The sequence below is a fragment of the Numenius arquata genome, chromosome 8 (assembly GCF_964106895.1).
Source record: "Numenius arquata chromosome 8, bNumArq3.hap1.1, whole genome shotgun sequence".
Lineage (NCBI taxonomy): Eukaryota > Metazoa > Chordata > Aves > Charadriiformes > Scolopacidae > Numenius > Numenius arquata.
In genome coordinates this window covers 61,788,136-61,803,116 of record NC_133583.1, presented here as the reverse complement: position 1 = coordinate 61,803,116, position 14,981 = coordinate 61,788,136, and the positions used below count along the sequence as shown (strand labels likewise).

At 48.2% G+C, this 14,981-nt stretch overlaps 1 protein-coding gene across 2 annotated transcripts in view; it reads left to right on the top strand.

Annotated features, from left to right (window-relative positions):
• Positions 1-1,208: 1,208 nt before the first annotated feature.
• Positions 1,209-14,981, top strand: part of NEGR1 (neuronal growth regulator 1) — a 278,245-nt gene continuing 264,472 nt past the window's right edge. The window contains exon 1 of one of the 2 annotated variants that reach the window (XM_074151353.1): positions 1,209-1,461. In XM_074151353.1, coding sequence (XP_074007454.1) covers positions 1,292-1,461 — 170 coding nt within the window. In that variant the 5' untranslated portion in view covers positions 1,209-1,291. The remainder of the gene's footprint in view (positions 1,462-14,981) is intronic. The other variant, XM_074151352.1, reaches the window with a different exon arrangement.

Here is a 14,981-nt window from a genome sequence, read left to right as displayed (position 1 = left end):
GGCTTATCAAAAGAGCGAGCATTGGTATCATGATTATTGAAGATTTTTTGCTTGGAACATTCTACTCTCAAATCCTTCTCCTGCAAATTGTGATCAGGAAAAAGAAAAATGGGTGCTCTGTGGCAGCTGATGAAAGGGAGCGTGCCGCGGGAAAATGAGTGCACGCTGTACCATGGGCTGGCAGCGTGGGGTGGCAGAGCCGCTGTGAAGGAACAATTATGACACTGTATTGGCCAGATGTGCGTGAATTACTGTGAGAACCTTTCAAAACTGCCCTTAATGCCACAGCAGGCGTGCAATTCCCGTTACACAACAGTGCACCGCTTATGCAATGCCCCTGGAAGCGACAGGAGGAGAGGAATTCCTGTGGGAGAATCAGGCTGGTCCCAGAGCGGTGCAACCTCCTGTCCCGTGATGAACGGTTAGAAAGTGGGTGTTTGGGTAAACAAACTGAGCAAACAGGATCCCTCACCTTATGGTGTTTGTCAGAGGCTGACAACATCTCGAGTGTGCGTTTAAATGCTGGAGAAGGCCTCAGGAGGAAAAAGGCTGCTAATTTTGGTGTGTCTGAAGGGAAATAATCTGCCAATGGTTTTTTTATTTTTTTTTTTTTTCCCTGCTATTGGTGAATGTCTCTGGTAGAATTTTAGGAAGTGGAACTGCCCAAATGTCAGTGGCCGATCCCATAATCCAGAAAGGGCTGGCTGGTTCCACTGGAAATTTCAGCAGCTCCCGAGGGAGGAGGAAGCCTCACCCTGGAGCTGTCGGGACGATTTCCAGCGCCATGGCCCGAAAGCCATATTTGACTTGCCAGCATTTGGCAAAGTGGTAAATTTTTATTAAATCCCGAGGGGGGAGAGGGACGCAGGGGCGATTTCTGACACCAGGCCGGGCCGCGGTGTGGGGTGGCGGGGGGGACACGGGACACACATCAAACCGGGATGCCGAGGGGCGGGGAGGAGAGGGAGGGGGGTGTGTGTGGACCAGCGGGGCGGGGAGGGCGGCGAGCATCCCTCCGCCGCCGGGACGGTTGCCAAGGCGACGGCTGCGTGGCAACGGGCTGGCAGCGGGGGCCGCCCGCCGATGCCGCCGCCGATCCCGCCGCCGCCGCCGCCGAGGCGCGCTGAGCGGGCGCGCTGCTGCTGCCGCCTTCCTCGCTAGATGCTGCGGAGGCCGCCCGGGAGCAGCCACGCTCCTTTTTCGGCCACCGACCAGCCAGGAGCCACCGGTACCGCTACCGGGGGCAACCCTCGGCCCTCGCCGGCGGGCCCGGGGACAACGCGGAGCGGAGATGGTGCCGCTGGTGCGGAGCGCCGGGGGCTCCCACCAGTGGCTGGCGATCGTTTTCCTCGGCCTTTGCTGTCTCCTACCCCCCGGGCGACTCGCCGCTCCCGGTGGCGACTACCCCGGGGCGGCCGTGGACAATTTGGTGGTCAGGAAGGGGGATACGGCGGTGCTTAGGTAGGAGGCGAGCGCGGCCGCGATGGGGCGAGTGGGCTGGTGGGGGGGCTAGGGGAGGACGGAGGGGAGCCCCATGGACCGGCCACCGCCGCCGCCGCATCCCCGAGAGCGGTCGGGGCTCCCGGCGGAGCCGTTCGGCTCCGCCGGGAGCCCCGACCGCTCTCGGGGATGCGGCGGCGGCGCGGATCCCGCTGGATGCTGGAAGTGGTTTCCCGATTTTAACTCTCTCGTGTTCCGTAAAACACGGTGGTCTCGCTAGAAGTTGGGAAATCGGCTGCTGGAAAAACACGTAGTTTGCGGTTCTGGCACCGATTTCGGGCTCTGCAGCCCCCTCAGCATCGCTGGGCTGTGACGCTGAGGATTCTGCCTTGCCAAGGAGTTATTTGCTTGTTTTTTGAACGTTTTTCGTGTTTCTCGGTGATTACTTGGGGGGGGGGGTGGGTGAGAAAGAGCCAGCCTTGCGCCATTAGGAGATGACACGCTTTACCGTAGCTCTGTTATTGCTTCTCCTAATGAACCTCGCTCTCCCAGTATCTTCTCGTCAGCCTGCTTGACTGGAGCAAAATTTGTTTACCAGTAGTCGTACACCATACTTAATCTACTTGAATCCTTCTTTCTGAAATTGAGTTCATTAATCCTCTGGTTTGATTTGATTATTTTCCCCCTCACCCCCCAAGTCTAACTTTTCATTCATGCGTTGCACTTTTGTCATGATATTGTTACAGCCCGAGAAAAATACATTTTCTCATTATCTGGAATATGATTGCAGTGGGTTGAACCTCCTTGCTCGTGATAAATCTCCGATTTATTTGGCAGTAGTTTTAAGCAATGAAGTATCTGGCTGTTTTATTTTTTTGTGGGGGTGTCACTCATGTCTCCAGATTACAAAGTATTTTAGCCGTATGCATTTTTAATGATCCTACAATGGTCTGTGAAATACTGCGTGAGGCATTTTCAGGGGGAATTTGGAATCGTTTTATAGCAAGCCAGCCTGCTTCTGGTGTAGTAGCTACTGAAAATACAGTAGATGTCTATGTAGGGCAGCTGACAAGTATTTTTTACGTATCCTTCAATTATAGTCCGTATCTTGAGATGTCCTGAAGTCCTCGTGCTTTCTGTCTGCAAAACCAGAGAATCAAAGGGAATAAATAAAAGTCTGTTTTATTTGTACTGTTTCAGACCTAATGGTGGCAGGGAAGGTAACTTGGTGAGTTCACAGGCAGTTAAGACACATACTCAGCCCGTACTAAACATTATGAGGACGTAAACAGATATATGTTTAGAACTACCTTAATCAAAAATTGTGGAATTCCTCTGGAGGTTTCCTCCTGCTGGGTTGCAGCTGGAATACGTGCAGTTTTCTAGGCCTGAGACTGTGTGTGAAACTGAGTGTGGGTGCAGCTGGATGGGTTACATAAATGAAACCAGAGCTGTAAGATTAAAATGTTACCTGGGGCTCACACGGGAGGGAGAGTGTCTGTTTCGGGAGGAGGTGCTGCTAAAGGAAACACAAACATCGGTAGCAAACTCGGGAACAAAGCAATTAGAGATAGTGAAATCCTGTGCCTTACATCTGTTTTATTCATTCTTCTTGTTCTACGATTAACTTCTTTCATTTCATGTGCCTTCTGTAGGCTTTCTTTCAAACGGGAGTTTATTTTGTTTTCAGCTGGCGTTGCAGCTCGAAAGGGGAAATGCAGGATCGCTGTAGGGAAGCACTTTTCAAAAGAGCGTGCAGGAGATGGGTAGAGCTGTTTATCTCGGGTCTCTCACTGCACATCCTCACTGCTCCTCCTGGATTTTTCCTCGCTGGATATTCGTAGCATAAATATATTTCTATATACATTAAAATAATTGCTATTACTATCCTCAGTACCGGAAGCTGCCAATTTATTTAAATACAAACTCCAGTGAGCTGGATAAGCGATTTGGGCGTTAGAAAAGGAGGGTTTTTTTCCTTCCAGCTGGGTGCTGTCTGAATGTAGCCCTTCTCAGTTACTGTAGGCTGCAGCATCCGAAGTTGCTGTGTGCCGTGGTTCCTAGGCTTGGACAGCAGGACGGCCACCAGTCCCCCGCCGCGGGCACGTGTTGATCCTCCTCCCAGCACCCTCGGGCTTCTCCCCTTTTATCTGTTCTCGGGCAAGGCGGGCTTCAAAAGTTCCCTTCATTACAAAGGCAGCCCCGTGCTCAAGGCATCTAGCATCCCTGTCCTTAATAATTAATGCCAGGGTACGGGAGTAATTCCCCGGGCTTTGAGTCAGCGTTTTCTTGGCTGCAACAAGATTTGGGTGATTTATGTGATGCGCGTTTGGGTGGAGGCATCCCCTGACTGAGGGCTCCACTATGGACTGACCCAGGTTTGGGGGGTGAATAAAGAGGGTTACCTGCCCTGAACTGGGGGGCAACTTTTACTTGCGAGTCTAATTTTGGGCTAAAATATGGGGGAATAAAGCAGTGAGCCTGTTTTAGTGAGTGGGGTGGCAGATGGAGGGAGCCAAGTTCCAGTCTCAGTTCTCACATTAAGTTTTCATTGTCTTTGCTAAAGATGAGGAATAAACTCCCTGAAACCCTGAGGTTTCCCAGTAAAAGCCTCCAAGTGTTAACACGAAGTAAAATCAGTGGTACGGCTCCCTCCTTTTAAAATAGTTAATTCATATGAAAGCGTAATTAATCAGTTTACATGTGCAGTGTTTCTCTGGTGCTGCAGAAGCAAAGCCACGAGCATGCCCCCCTGCCTGGCCAGGCCCCCCCTCACCCCTCGCTTTGTCCCACAGGGTGGCCCCACGCCCCGTTCTTGCCCCCCGGGCCACTGTTTGGTTTTGGCCAGTGATTGATCCCTGCAGCCCCAATGCTTTTTGTGTCACTGCTTGTTGAAGTTATAAGAAATGGTACCAACAATGCACTACTTTTCTGTGGCAAAATAATTTTGGGAAAATGCTGATTTTTCAGAAGTACAATTCTGTCCTGCATCTTCTCTATATTCTTCCCAGGCAATCAGTTAGGATTTAATGAGAACACATGAGGAAGGAGAGAGAAAGTTACAAAAACATTATTTTATCAAAAGAATAAATTGCTACATTGTAAACTGTTAGAAATACAGGAAATATGGGTAGGAATACAGTCGGTATTTTCAGACCTGGATTTTTCTGGTGCCCCTTTTCAAGACCCCCTGTATGGGGAGGGATCCCCGCAGGTTTGCAGCCCATCCATGGTGCTGGAGCCAGAGGTGGCGATTTTGGAGCAGCAGCGTTTGAGAGGTGACAAACACAGGGCAATATGCTCAGGGCAGGCGGGGGTGACCTGCGCCGTGTCCCTCGCTGCCGGAGGGGTGGATGCTCAGGGACGACAAAGGCCACCACTGCTTGGTGGGGGCAGTTCCGTCCCCTTCCTGCTGGCCATGGGGTGGGGAGGACAGCCAGAGAGCTAGCCATTGGGATTGCAGCCAGGGATCCAGGAGAAATAAGAGAGAATTCCTCTTTTTCTGTGCTGATATTCATCCAGGTTATGGCTGATTTGTGTGTGTGGCCCTCTTGGCTTTATATATCCAAGAAAACAGGTTCCTCCGTACCCCATCAGCAAAAAATCCCCTCAGATATCTAAATGTACAAACCTGAAGATGATCAAAATGGCTTTCTCTAGCAAGAAAAGTTTATTCTGCATTTCATTTTTCTTAAAGATCGTGGTTAACAAGAGCTAGTTTACCTGATAGTACTTCTATATTGTGTAATCACGGTAAATTAAGTTTGAGAAGTTGACATATTTTTAAAAAAAAAAACCCAAGAGATTACCACTATGTGATTATAGAGTCATTTATTAGCCATATGCTCTAGAACATGTAAAATAATGTGAATTCTTCACTGCAAAGAATTAAACCTTGAGCTGGGATCCGTTGGATGGAGGTTCCCGAAAGCCCATTGAAGAGCAGAAGTGATGGAAGCTGTAGAGCAGGTAACCGGTTGTGATGGCAGAGTCAAACCTGGCTGGGAAAACCAGGGGCCAGTTCCAGACCAGCCTGTTAACAAGTAGATTGAACTTCATCCGTGTATTTTTGGCCACAGCAGTCTCTTTTGGCCATTCCATGTGAATTTTGCCTGAGGTTCAGGGCAGCCAAAGTCATCTGAGAGGAGTGATTATAGGAGAAGTTTTCTTTTTTTGTGATCACAGGTCAGGAGGTTTGGAGCATTTGGGTTTGTTTTCTAAGTGTGGAATTCTTTACATGTGGCCTGGCTCCTTCTCTTTCCACCTCGGAGAGTTTCAGGTCTATGTCGTGGGCAGTCACGCTCTCCCCAGCCTTGCGACCTGAGGTGGGTGTCAAACTCTGTGTGTGAACCAACAGTAACACAGGACGGGCAGCTGCAGAGGACACAGTCTAGGAGTATGTTTTACTGGTATGTTTTTACTGGTATTAAAAGTTTTGGGCACATGACAGCCAGCTGATCTGAAACACCATCCATCTCTTCCAGTGGTTGCTTTTAGAGTTATTCAACTTCTTTTCGATAAGTTTTCCCGCTGGTGGAGGAAGTTGCCATCTTCTCCCGCTCCCATGGGGAATGGGACGAGCAGCTCCTGGCATCTTCCAGTGTCTCCGAATGTCCTTCTCTGGGAGAGCCTGCTGCTTCAGCATGACTTCTGCCTCCCCCGAGATGTACTGAGCGTTTGGACTGTGACACCCTGGGGTGGCACAGGAGGCAGGTGAGACGTTGTGTTGGAGAGATGCTGCTCCTTGTGCAGCACCGATGACTCGGTGTTCCCCCATGGCTCCCTCCAGTTTCACACAGATGGCAGTTCTCACCATTCCTCAGCTGCACATCATCTTCTTCACTCATATTGGAAAATGGAATGCTCCCCATCCTCCACCACGGCTCACCTCTGACGAACGGTGATGGTTCCGGGGAGAGATGTCCACCTAACTTTTCTAATCTAGGTCCCTTTAGGGGGTAACAAATGCAGGGTCTCTGAAATCAGAGTCTGGTTATGGGGATGATCTCCATTTTGGCTGGAGACATTTGGCAGCAGAAGCCAAATCCATGTCTCCTGCTTCTCTGGCTTTCAAACATGCTGATTTTCAGATTGGACCTCCCCTTTCCCAGTAAAGCACATGAGTGGCCACGGGAGCAGGGGAGTCCTGGCTGAACAAAACCTTGCTGGGACCATTTCCAGTTCCTGCTTCCCCTGACTCCAGGCACTTGAGAATGAGACTACAGACTCGTGGTTATCATCATGGATTTTATTTTGTGTGAGCTCCTTGCCAACACTTCTCGAGCTATGGAATCCCATGGATTCCCAGATCAATGGTCCTGAGGAACATCCAGCTGCTCTGGTCACAATGGCTGAAAGTGTCTGTGGCTTGAGCTGTGTGAAGCAGGTCAAGGAGGCTTCATCTCCAAAGCTGTCCAGGTCCTCAGAGGGATGGATGGGGGTGCCTAGTTCATATTTAAATTGCTGAGGGGGGCTAATGGCTTTTGGGAATTGGGCCTGACTTACTGGCTTTGCCCTCTCTTCCAAGGAGAGATGCCCTTTGTCACCAGCAGTCTTCTCCAAAGGAGCAACAGTGGGGATGGAAAGTTGTGGTGGAAAGCTGGTGACACATCTGCCAAGTGCTTTCTGTCCATTGTCATTCCTATTACTGAGAATTGGGCATTTGGAATGAAAGTTTTGCAGTATGGATGGCAGGTGAATATCAAGTGTATGTAGCACATCTAAATTTTAAGATACTATATATATTCCAGCAGTACAGCCCCTCTGATGCATGTCCACACGCAGCGCTGGATGCGGTTGTGTGCACCCCTGTATAAATGCAGGTAGGTCTGCGGAGGAACAGGTGGTGGAATAAATATAAAAATTTTCTGCTTTCCTTTATGATTTTAAAAGGTACATTTCTTAACTTCCATACTCTCTTGGTATTCTTGTGCTGTTCGGGATCATAAATTATTTGGCTACGTGAAGCTTTGTTCCTCTCCCTCTGCAATGTGACTGTGGAACGCGTAGACATATGTGCACACCCCCTCATAAAATTAAGTTGTTGTTTGGGTAAGGCTTTCACGTTCCAAATCCCTGCCAATTATTAAACAAGCACATTATGGCGCTTGCCTCTTGTCTGTGCAGTAATAATAAATAAATTCAGAGCAAATTAAAATAATTTATCATTTTAAACGATCGCGAATGGTTCAGATGTTATGCAGAGGAACTAACAAAACAAGGAATCAGTAAGGAATGAAAAACAAAATTTGTTCCAAGGGCTGTTCTGTTGAGGAAGAAACAGAGACTTAAATTACTTTCCTCTTGTCATCTTGCATAAGAGTTGACTGTAGCCGATATCCCAGGGAAACAAGTCTCAGGGGCTCGGGCCGACTCCTTTCGGAGGCCAATCAGCGACAGGCAGTGCCGGCTCACCCCCGGCTCTCCTGGCAGAGACCCGACCCAACGCTGTGCTTGGAAACTAAAATCTGTGCTGCAGCAGCTCCAGCAGCCAGTCTGGAGACGTCTCAGCTCCGTTTGAGGCTGGAGGTGGATGGGCACAGTGGGGCTCACACTCCTCCGATGTCCCAGCCTTGTCCCAGGCCACTCTTGCGCTGGAAGGCTGTTTCCCATGTTATTCCTTCTCCCTGGCAGGGCTTTGGCCTGTGCCAACTGCCACTCCTGCACATTCTAACATCACGGGGCATCCTTTCAAAGGATGCTGTCTCTCACCCCTCCACAATGGGGCTCTCGCTCTTCCTGGGAAGGGAGTGAGAAGGAGTAGGTGATGCAGAGCATCCCCTCCCTGCTGCTCTTACCACCTGCAGGTCCTCCCGGTGCAGGGAGAGGGGCAGCAGGGCCTGAGAATAAACAATTTTTTTCAGAACTAGAGAGATTCAAACTAGAGCAGAGTGAAGGCAGGGGCAGGTTGATTTGGGTGGCCAGAACTCTGGGTAAATTCAGTGAGGTTTTGCAGGTGACAGCGGCAGCAGTGGACTCGCCTGCCATGAGGTAACGCTGCACTAATCAATCAGGTTAATTGATCATACCCATCCACAGGCTGCTGGTACCGGAGCTGCCAGCTCTATACCTTCATCTGCAAGTTAAAATGATCCACAAAGCTAAGGTTGAAAGACAAACCTTGTCTCCCATGAGAATGCTGTTCCTCACGAGCACCGTGGGGAGAAGTGTTTGTTAAATGCCCCTTTGCTCAAGCATTGCCTGTTGGCAGAGTTGGGGAGATCAGAGTCCTCCTCAGCTCTGGCTCCCTTTCAGCCTTTGGGCAGGGATTGCGAGTACAAAATCCACAAACTTGCCAGAAAAGAAAGGTCCCACTTGGAAGCAGAGGAAGAAACTCCTCAAATTTGCAAAACTTCCATTTCCTCCAGCTCAACCCAGATGCCAGTCCAAGGTTGATGCTAACTCGGTGATGTGTGTACTTCAGCTTGTAATCACTGGGGCAGTCCCTCCTCAGCCTCTTGTTGGTAGTTGTGTCTCCACCATGCTGTGAGCGTGGGGCAGTCATCCTGAGCCTTCACCGCTGAGCTAGCTCTGGAGCAGAGACGGGGAGTGGGTCCAGGGTGACCCTTTGCTGGGGCTCAATAGCTCTGATGGGTGGCTGGGTACGGTGGTCCATCACATCCTGGACTGCTGGGTGGCTGATAGGGGTGGTCCATTACACCCTGCGCTGCTGGGTGGCTGGTTACTGGTGGCCCATCACACCCCGCATTGCTGGATTGTTGGTTATTGGTGGCCCATCACACCCTGCATTGCTGGTTGGCTGGTACAGGTGTCCCATCACACCCTGCATTGCTGGGTGGCTGGTAGGGGTAGTCCACTACACCCTGGATTGCTGGTTGGCTGGTACGGGTGGTCCATCACAGCCTACATTGCTGTGTGGCTGGTATGGGTGGTCCCTCTCACCCGTATCCTGCCATATCGGAAACTATCAGGTGATCTTCTTTATACCTTTTTTCAAACATTTTTCAACTCAGCAGAAAAGACATTTCTTTTTCTGACTGGATGCACAGCTTTTTCCCAGCACTACAGCTGCCAGAGACCGCAGAAGAGTCTGCACTCATTAGTGCACCTGTATTTGCATGTAGGTGGATATGTGAAATAGGCCCAATAAGATGTTCAGCCACGGCAGCAGTGTTCCTTGGTGCTCTTTCTGTAGTACTTCCTGTAGGTACCAGCACATGGAGCCCCTCAGTGCCTGCAGTAGCTCTGGCCGTAGCTCTGGTTTCCCACACTGAGTTAATTACAACACCTGTAGAGATTGGGTGGTGCCTCACACACCAGAGTGCCTCACCAGTGAGTTCAGCTCAAGTTTTGATTTTTATACCTGCAAAACTTTTGAAAAATGTAGAATGAAGTCGTACACGCTCCGTTTTATAACGGAAAAACAGTCAATCTATTTTAAAAGATTTTCCCTTGGCAACGGCAGACAATCTGGTGGTCAGACAGCCAAACAGCTATCATTAGTCATGCATAATTAAAACAAAGAGAGTATCCAACTGTTAGCAGTAACAGTTTTGTCTTGGAAAAAATCTCATTAGCATACAATACTTCTTGCAGAAATCTCCAGTCGTTTTTCTCATGCAAATGCCGATGTAAATGAAGGAAATGCTATATATTTATGTATATATGCTGTATTTTTTCTGTGCTTATGTAAATATACAGGAATACGATAACTGTCCGGTTTAGTGCAGCATCTGTGATATGCTGCTAAATTTACATAATGCAGCTCTGTCAAAAGTAGGCAGGAACCTTATTCCCGCTACAAAACACAGGCATACATAATTTACTGTACAGTTGTACGCCTTTGATATTTCACTGGCTTCATGTTAAAAAATGTTTTCAAACTGAATATAATTCACCGGCATAAAACAGCACCGGCGACTGAAGTCCTCCCTCCAGAGCTACCGACGTTGGTGGCATGGTCCTGCCATCAGTGGAGAGCCGAGGGGTGCTGGGATGCTCTCGGGCACATGAGCGATAGGAACTGGTGGGAAGCAGGACCACCTAAGAGCTATAAATAACCAGTTAAAGAAGAAAACAAGGCTTTGAAACCATACTCCTCCTACTTCTTACAGACTGGAGGGCGGAGTATCTGTAAACCACAGGTTTACACACTCTGGCTTTGACACCAGCCACAGATTGAGCGCACTGAGCTGAGCAAGAATGACATGGAGGACAGTTCTCTCCAAGGAAAACTAATTGAGGAAGGGAAGTGGCAGTTTCAAACCAGGTTCTGGTTGATTTGGTGTGGTCAAGGTGTACGTGGTTATGCAAAAGTAGATAGCAGTGACATCCCGCTTCGTGCCCGGCAGCAGCCAGCTCCCAGCTCCCTGGGGAGGTGGGTGCCTGCCCAAGGGCTGGCCCGAACCCACTGTGCAGACGGGCCCTCGCTGGGTGTCCAGGACTGTGCACAGGGCAGTGGGGAGCTGGTGATTCAGTGTATTTATTTTCTTACATTTCAGATTCATGGTGAAAAAGTTTATTTCATCCATCCATCCATCTATCCCTTCATCCCTCCATCTGTCCATCCATCCCTCCATCTTTCTATCCCTCCATTCATCCATCTATCCCTCCATCCCTCCGTCTATCCCTTCATCCCTCCACCCCTCCATCCATCCATCTATCCCTCTATCCCTCATCTGTCCATCCATCCACCCATCATCCATCTCTCCCTCCACCCCTCCATCCATCCATCCACCTAGTAGCTATTGACTTACAGGAAAATCATTACTTTTTTTCAGCACAGTAGTTGAATTTCTGACTAAAATAATATATAGGCGCACATATGAATCTTTTTATAGACTTAGTACTGTTGTTTGGTTTTCTTTTTTTTTTTTTCTTTTATTTTTTTTTATATTAAAGCTGTTAATTTTATGTGGCCGTTGTAGAAGAACATTTGAAATAGGCCGGGCTCCTTGCTGCAGCGTGCTGGCGTGGCTCCTTCGGTGCCTGCTCTGGGAAGGTGCTTCCTTCGGGCTTGGCTGTGGCTGCACAGCGTGTGGGGAAAGGATGCTCGCCGCAGCTCCAGCAGGACGATGGTGAGGGTAGATGCCATGTGAGAACTGGGGAGATTGCTCTGTGCTGCTGTGGAACAAAAAATATTTGCAGCGGTAAATGAAGCAGTATTTACTAATTTTTTTTCCTCTTTTTTCCCCTCTCTTTCTGCTTGGCCATGCTGGTTGCCTAGAACTTTCTGTCTAGGACTTTTTCTTGTCTTTCTACCCTGTTGTAAAGAAATGGGTCCATGTGCCAGTAGGCTTTGTACGTGGGAGAAAAAGGTTCACTGGGGCAGCTGAGTGTATTTAAAACCTAAGCAGGCACAACCCTTGTGTGAGAACTCCAATAATTTTTTTAGCAGGTTTTAATAAGCTACCAGCTGAAGCGCTGAAATATCTATGAAAGGGTTTTACCTGGGCTTTAATAACAGCGGTGGAAGTTTGCAGAGACAACATGTTAGAGTGGCTCATCCACTTGGGATCAGGAGTGCGGGAACAAGCTGCGCCTGCTTTTCTCTGCGATTTTAGGTTTGTTTTAATCCAGGAATGTTTACTCTCTCCTTTGGAAGTGAGAGAGCCGGTAGCAGCAGCAGACCTCTCAGGAAGGGTGCCCCAGTCCCTCCCCAACCCAGGAGCTGGTCTGAACTTCGGGCAGCTCCTTGAGGGAGCCAGAAGGAGTGCGATGGCCTTCAAAACCATTGTCAAGCTCTTCTGGTTCTCAGGTGGACTTAGAGCAGGGCAGACAGGTACCAGTGCTGGAGCAACGGTGGCTGGGCAGCCTCAGGGTCCCACATCCCCTTGGGATGTCCCACGCCAGCATTTTCAGAGCATCTTCTGAGGTTCTTCGTGGTCCCTTGCTAGCCTGGCCAGCTCTCCATAGCTGTGAAGGGTCAGCTGGTGGGTGCTCCTCTGCCAGAAGGTGAGACCCTGTGTAAGATGGGTAGTGGGTGCTCGGTGTGATGAGGAGATGTGGGGACAACCAAGTAGTGCTGCTGGAGCAGGGTGCCAGGCTGCCCGGGACACAGCCTCGGGGGACCAGCGCTGCCATGGATACCAAGATGCCAATTTACTAGTTCATAATTATCAGAAAGGAGTTTAATGGGGGAGGGTGTAACTGAATGCGTTGCGTTTGCCCGTTGTTTGCGACTGCGATGCTACCCACCAGGAAACTTCAGCTTGACACAGGAGGTCCAGACATAACCTTAGCTTTCAGTAAATTGTGGTGTCACTTAATTTTAAAATAGAGCTGTAAAGGCATGATGGAAAAATGAAAATGTTGAATACCGCAGCCAATGCTTTGGTTAAGTGGTACATGGCAGTCTTGGAATAAACACATTTTATGTTTGTGACAGTTCAAAATAAAGCGTATATTATTACTGATGTAATTTAATATCAGACCAGATTCTCTGTATCATGTGTTGTGGAAGAGCATGACGGTCGGAAGCTCCTGTGATGGACAGTAGGTGTGAGCGCTGGAGAGGGGGCCTGTGTGTGAGCAGGGAGCAAGGTCGGTGCCAAGAGCAGCCCTGTCCTTGATAATGAGTGGAAATGGTCGCCACAGCATTTTGGAACCAGGGAACTTGCCTCAGCCCCTTCCCGGTGGAGGACTGGGACCGTCAATGCCTCCACAGCTGCTGCTTCTGCTTTTCTAGCCCTGGACCTGCCAACACTGAGACTCCTCTGGGTGTCCGTGATGCATCTCCTGGGTCCATGATGCATCCCCCAGCTGATGTCCCGGCTCAGTGTCCCTTACGTCAGTGGTGCCCTGCTCGTGCAGTGGGCTCACCGGTTCCCAGGGGAGGCTGCAGGAAGGTATAGGGGAAGCAGACTGTGAAGCCCAAATTAACAGGCTATACTGCGCTGAAGACTCAGCAAGATGTGAAACTGCTCATTTTCTCCAAATTGGCTGAATAAAGGTCAAGAACTTCTTCCTGCCAGTAAGGGAGAGGAGGAGAATAACTCCCATGCAATATGACCCATGGGAGTGTGAAGGAGAACAGCCAAGGTTCGGGTACCTCGGAGGAAGGATGAAAGGATGGATAATTTTCCACGTAGCCTTTTTTGCTGGTTCCAGGAAGCCCAGAACTGAAGCAAAGACTGCAGAAGTCAGTGATCACAGTGAACTGTTGGGTTATTAACACTGGGAGGGGACAGCAGCCGGCAGGGCTCTGACCCATTTAGACTACAGAGTGTATGTGGAATCCTTGGCCTCTGCCAACGTGACCTTCACCCAACGGCCACCACAAGAGTTGGAGCAGCCTTTTGGTACCCCGTGCTCAGAGGTGGGACTGGCACTTCGATGCTGAGAGGAAAACATGGAGTTTAACCAAAGCTAAACATTTAAATAACACAGCTTTCGAAGAGTTCTTTGTTGTGTTTTTTAGTTCTAGAAGTTGTGTTGACTCATCTCTGTGTCAGGCCCTCAAATAATGCTTCCGTTAGCATTTCCTGCTGATTTTCTTGGTTTCTTGCATATGAGTGAAGGTTAACAAGGACTAGAAGTTATAAGACCAGATTTTTAGATTGATAAAATGCTTTTAGCTTAATTATAAAGACATTGGGAAGTGGTCATAGAAGAAATGTCAACTTAAGTGACAACTTAAACAGTGTCAACGCACTTTGAAGTAAATTACAGATGAGGTTGTCCCAGACTTTGAATGCTTAAAGTCTTTAAGAGATTGAATGCAGCTCTTGGTGAAATCCCCAAATAATTTGATATCCTGAGCTGAGGCAATAATGTTTCCAAAGGTGGCGGGAAGGATGGATGTCTTGGCAAAAATAAATGGATAAACAAAACCTCTGTCTTCTGTGTTTGTCTACTGTGTCACAAAAGCTGAAAGGCTGTGGTCTTTCCTGCAGCATAAATAAATCCAGCTTTGTTGAAAGCATGATTTCAAATAGGTAACTCTGTCAGCTCTAAAAGCAATTATTTCAGTTATTCTGTTCCTAACCATTATAATATAGCAGTTTTTAATGAGGGATTTGGATCAGATGAACTAAATTAGTTAAAAAATGAGCACAACTGTATATGAAGGTCTCAGAAAGGACTTACGTTATTAAATTGACTTATTTTAGGATCTATGCTTATGAAGTATTGAGTTAGCTTAGTTACATACTTTAATGGATGTGATGAACAATCTCATACCAGTGGGAGTTAAAAATGCAGTAGTTTTGCAGCTATTGTGTTGCTTGCACAATGAAATAATAGACAATAATGCAATAATTAAAACATTCCTTTGTTTCTTTGCTAAATATTTTTGTTTATAAATTTAGTATGGTGGTATAATATTTACAAAATTATAGGCTAATACATTTAAAGTATGTATGCATTTATTTTTGATGTGTTATGTCATAATTATCTTGAATTTATCATAGGAATTAAATCAGTAAACTGGCAAAATCCCCAACTTTTAAATGTGTTCTATATACAGAAATGTTAAAGTGTTTTGCTGTCTAGCTACTCCTTTAGGTTCTCTCACTGTAAATTAAATTTCGTTGCAGCATTTCAGGCACCTTTTATGATTGGACTCACCAAGCCACTTCTAA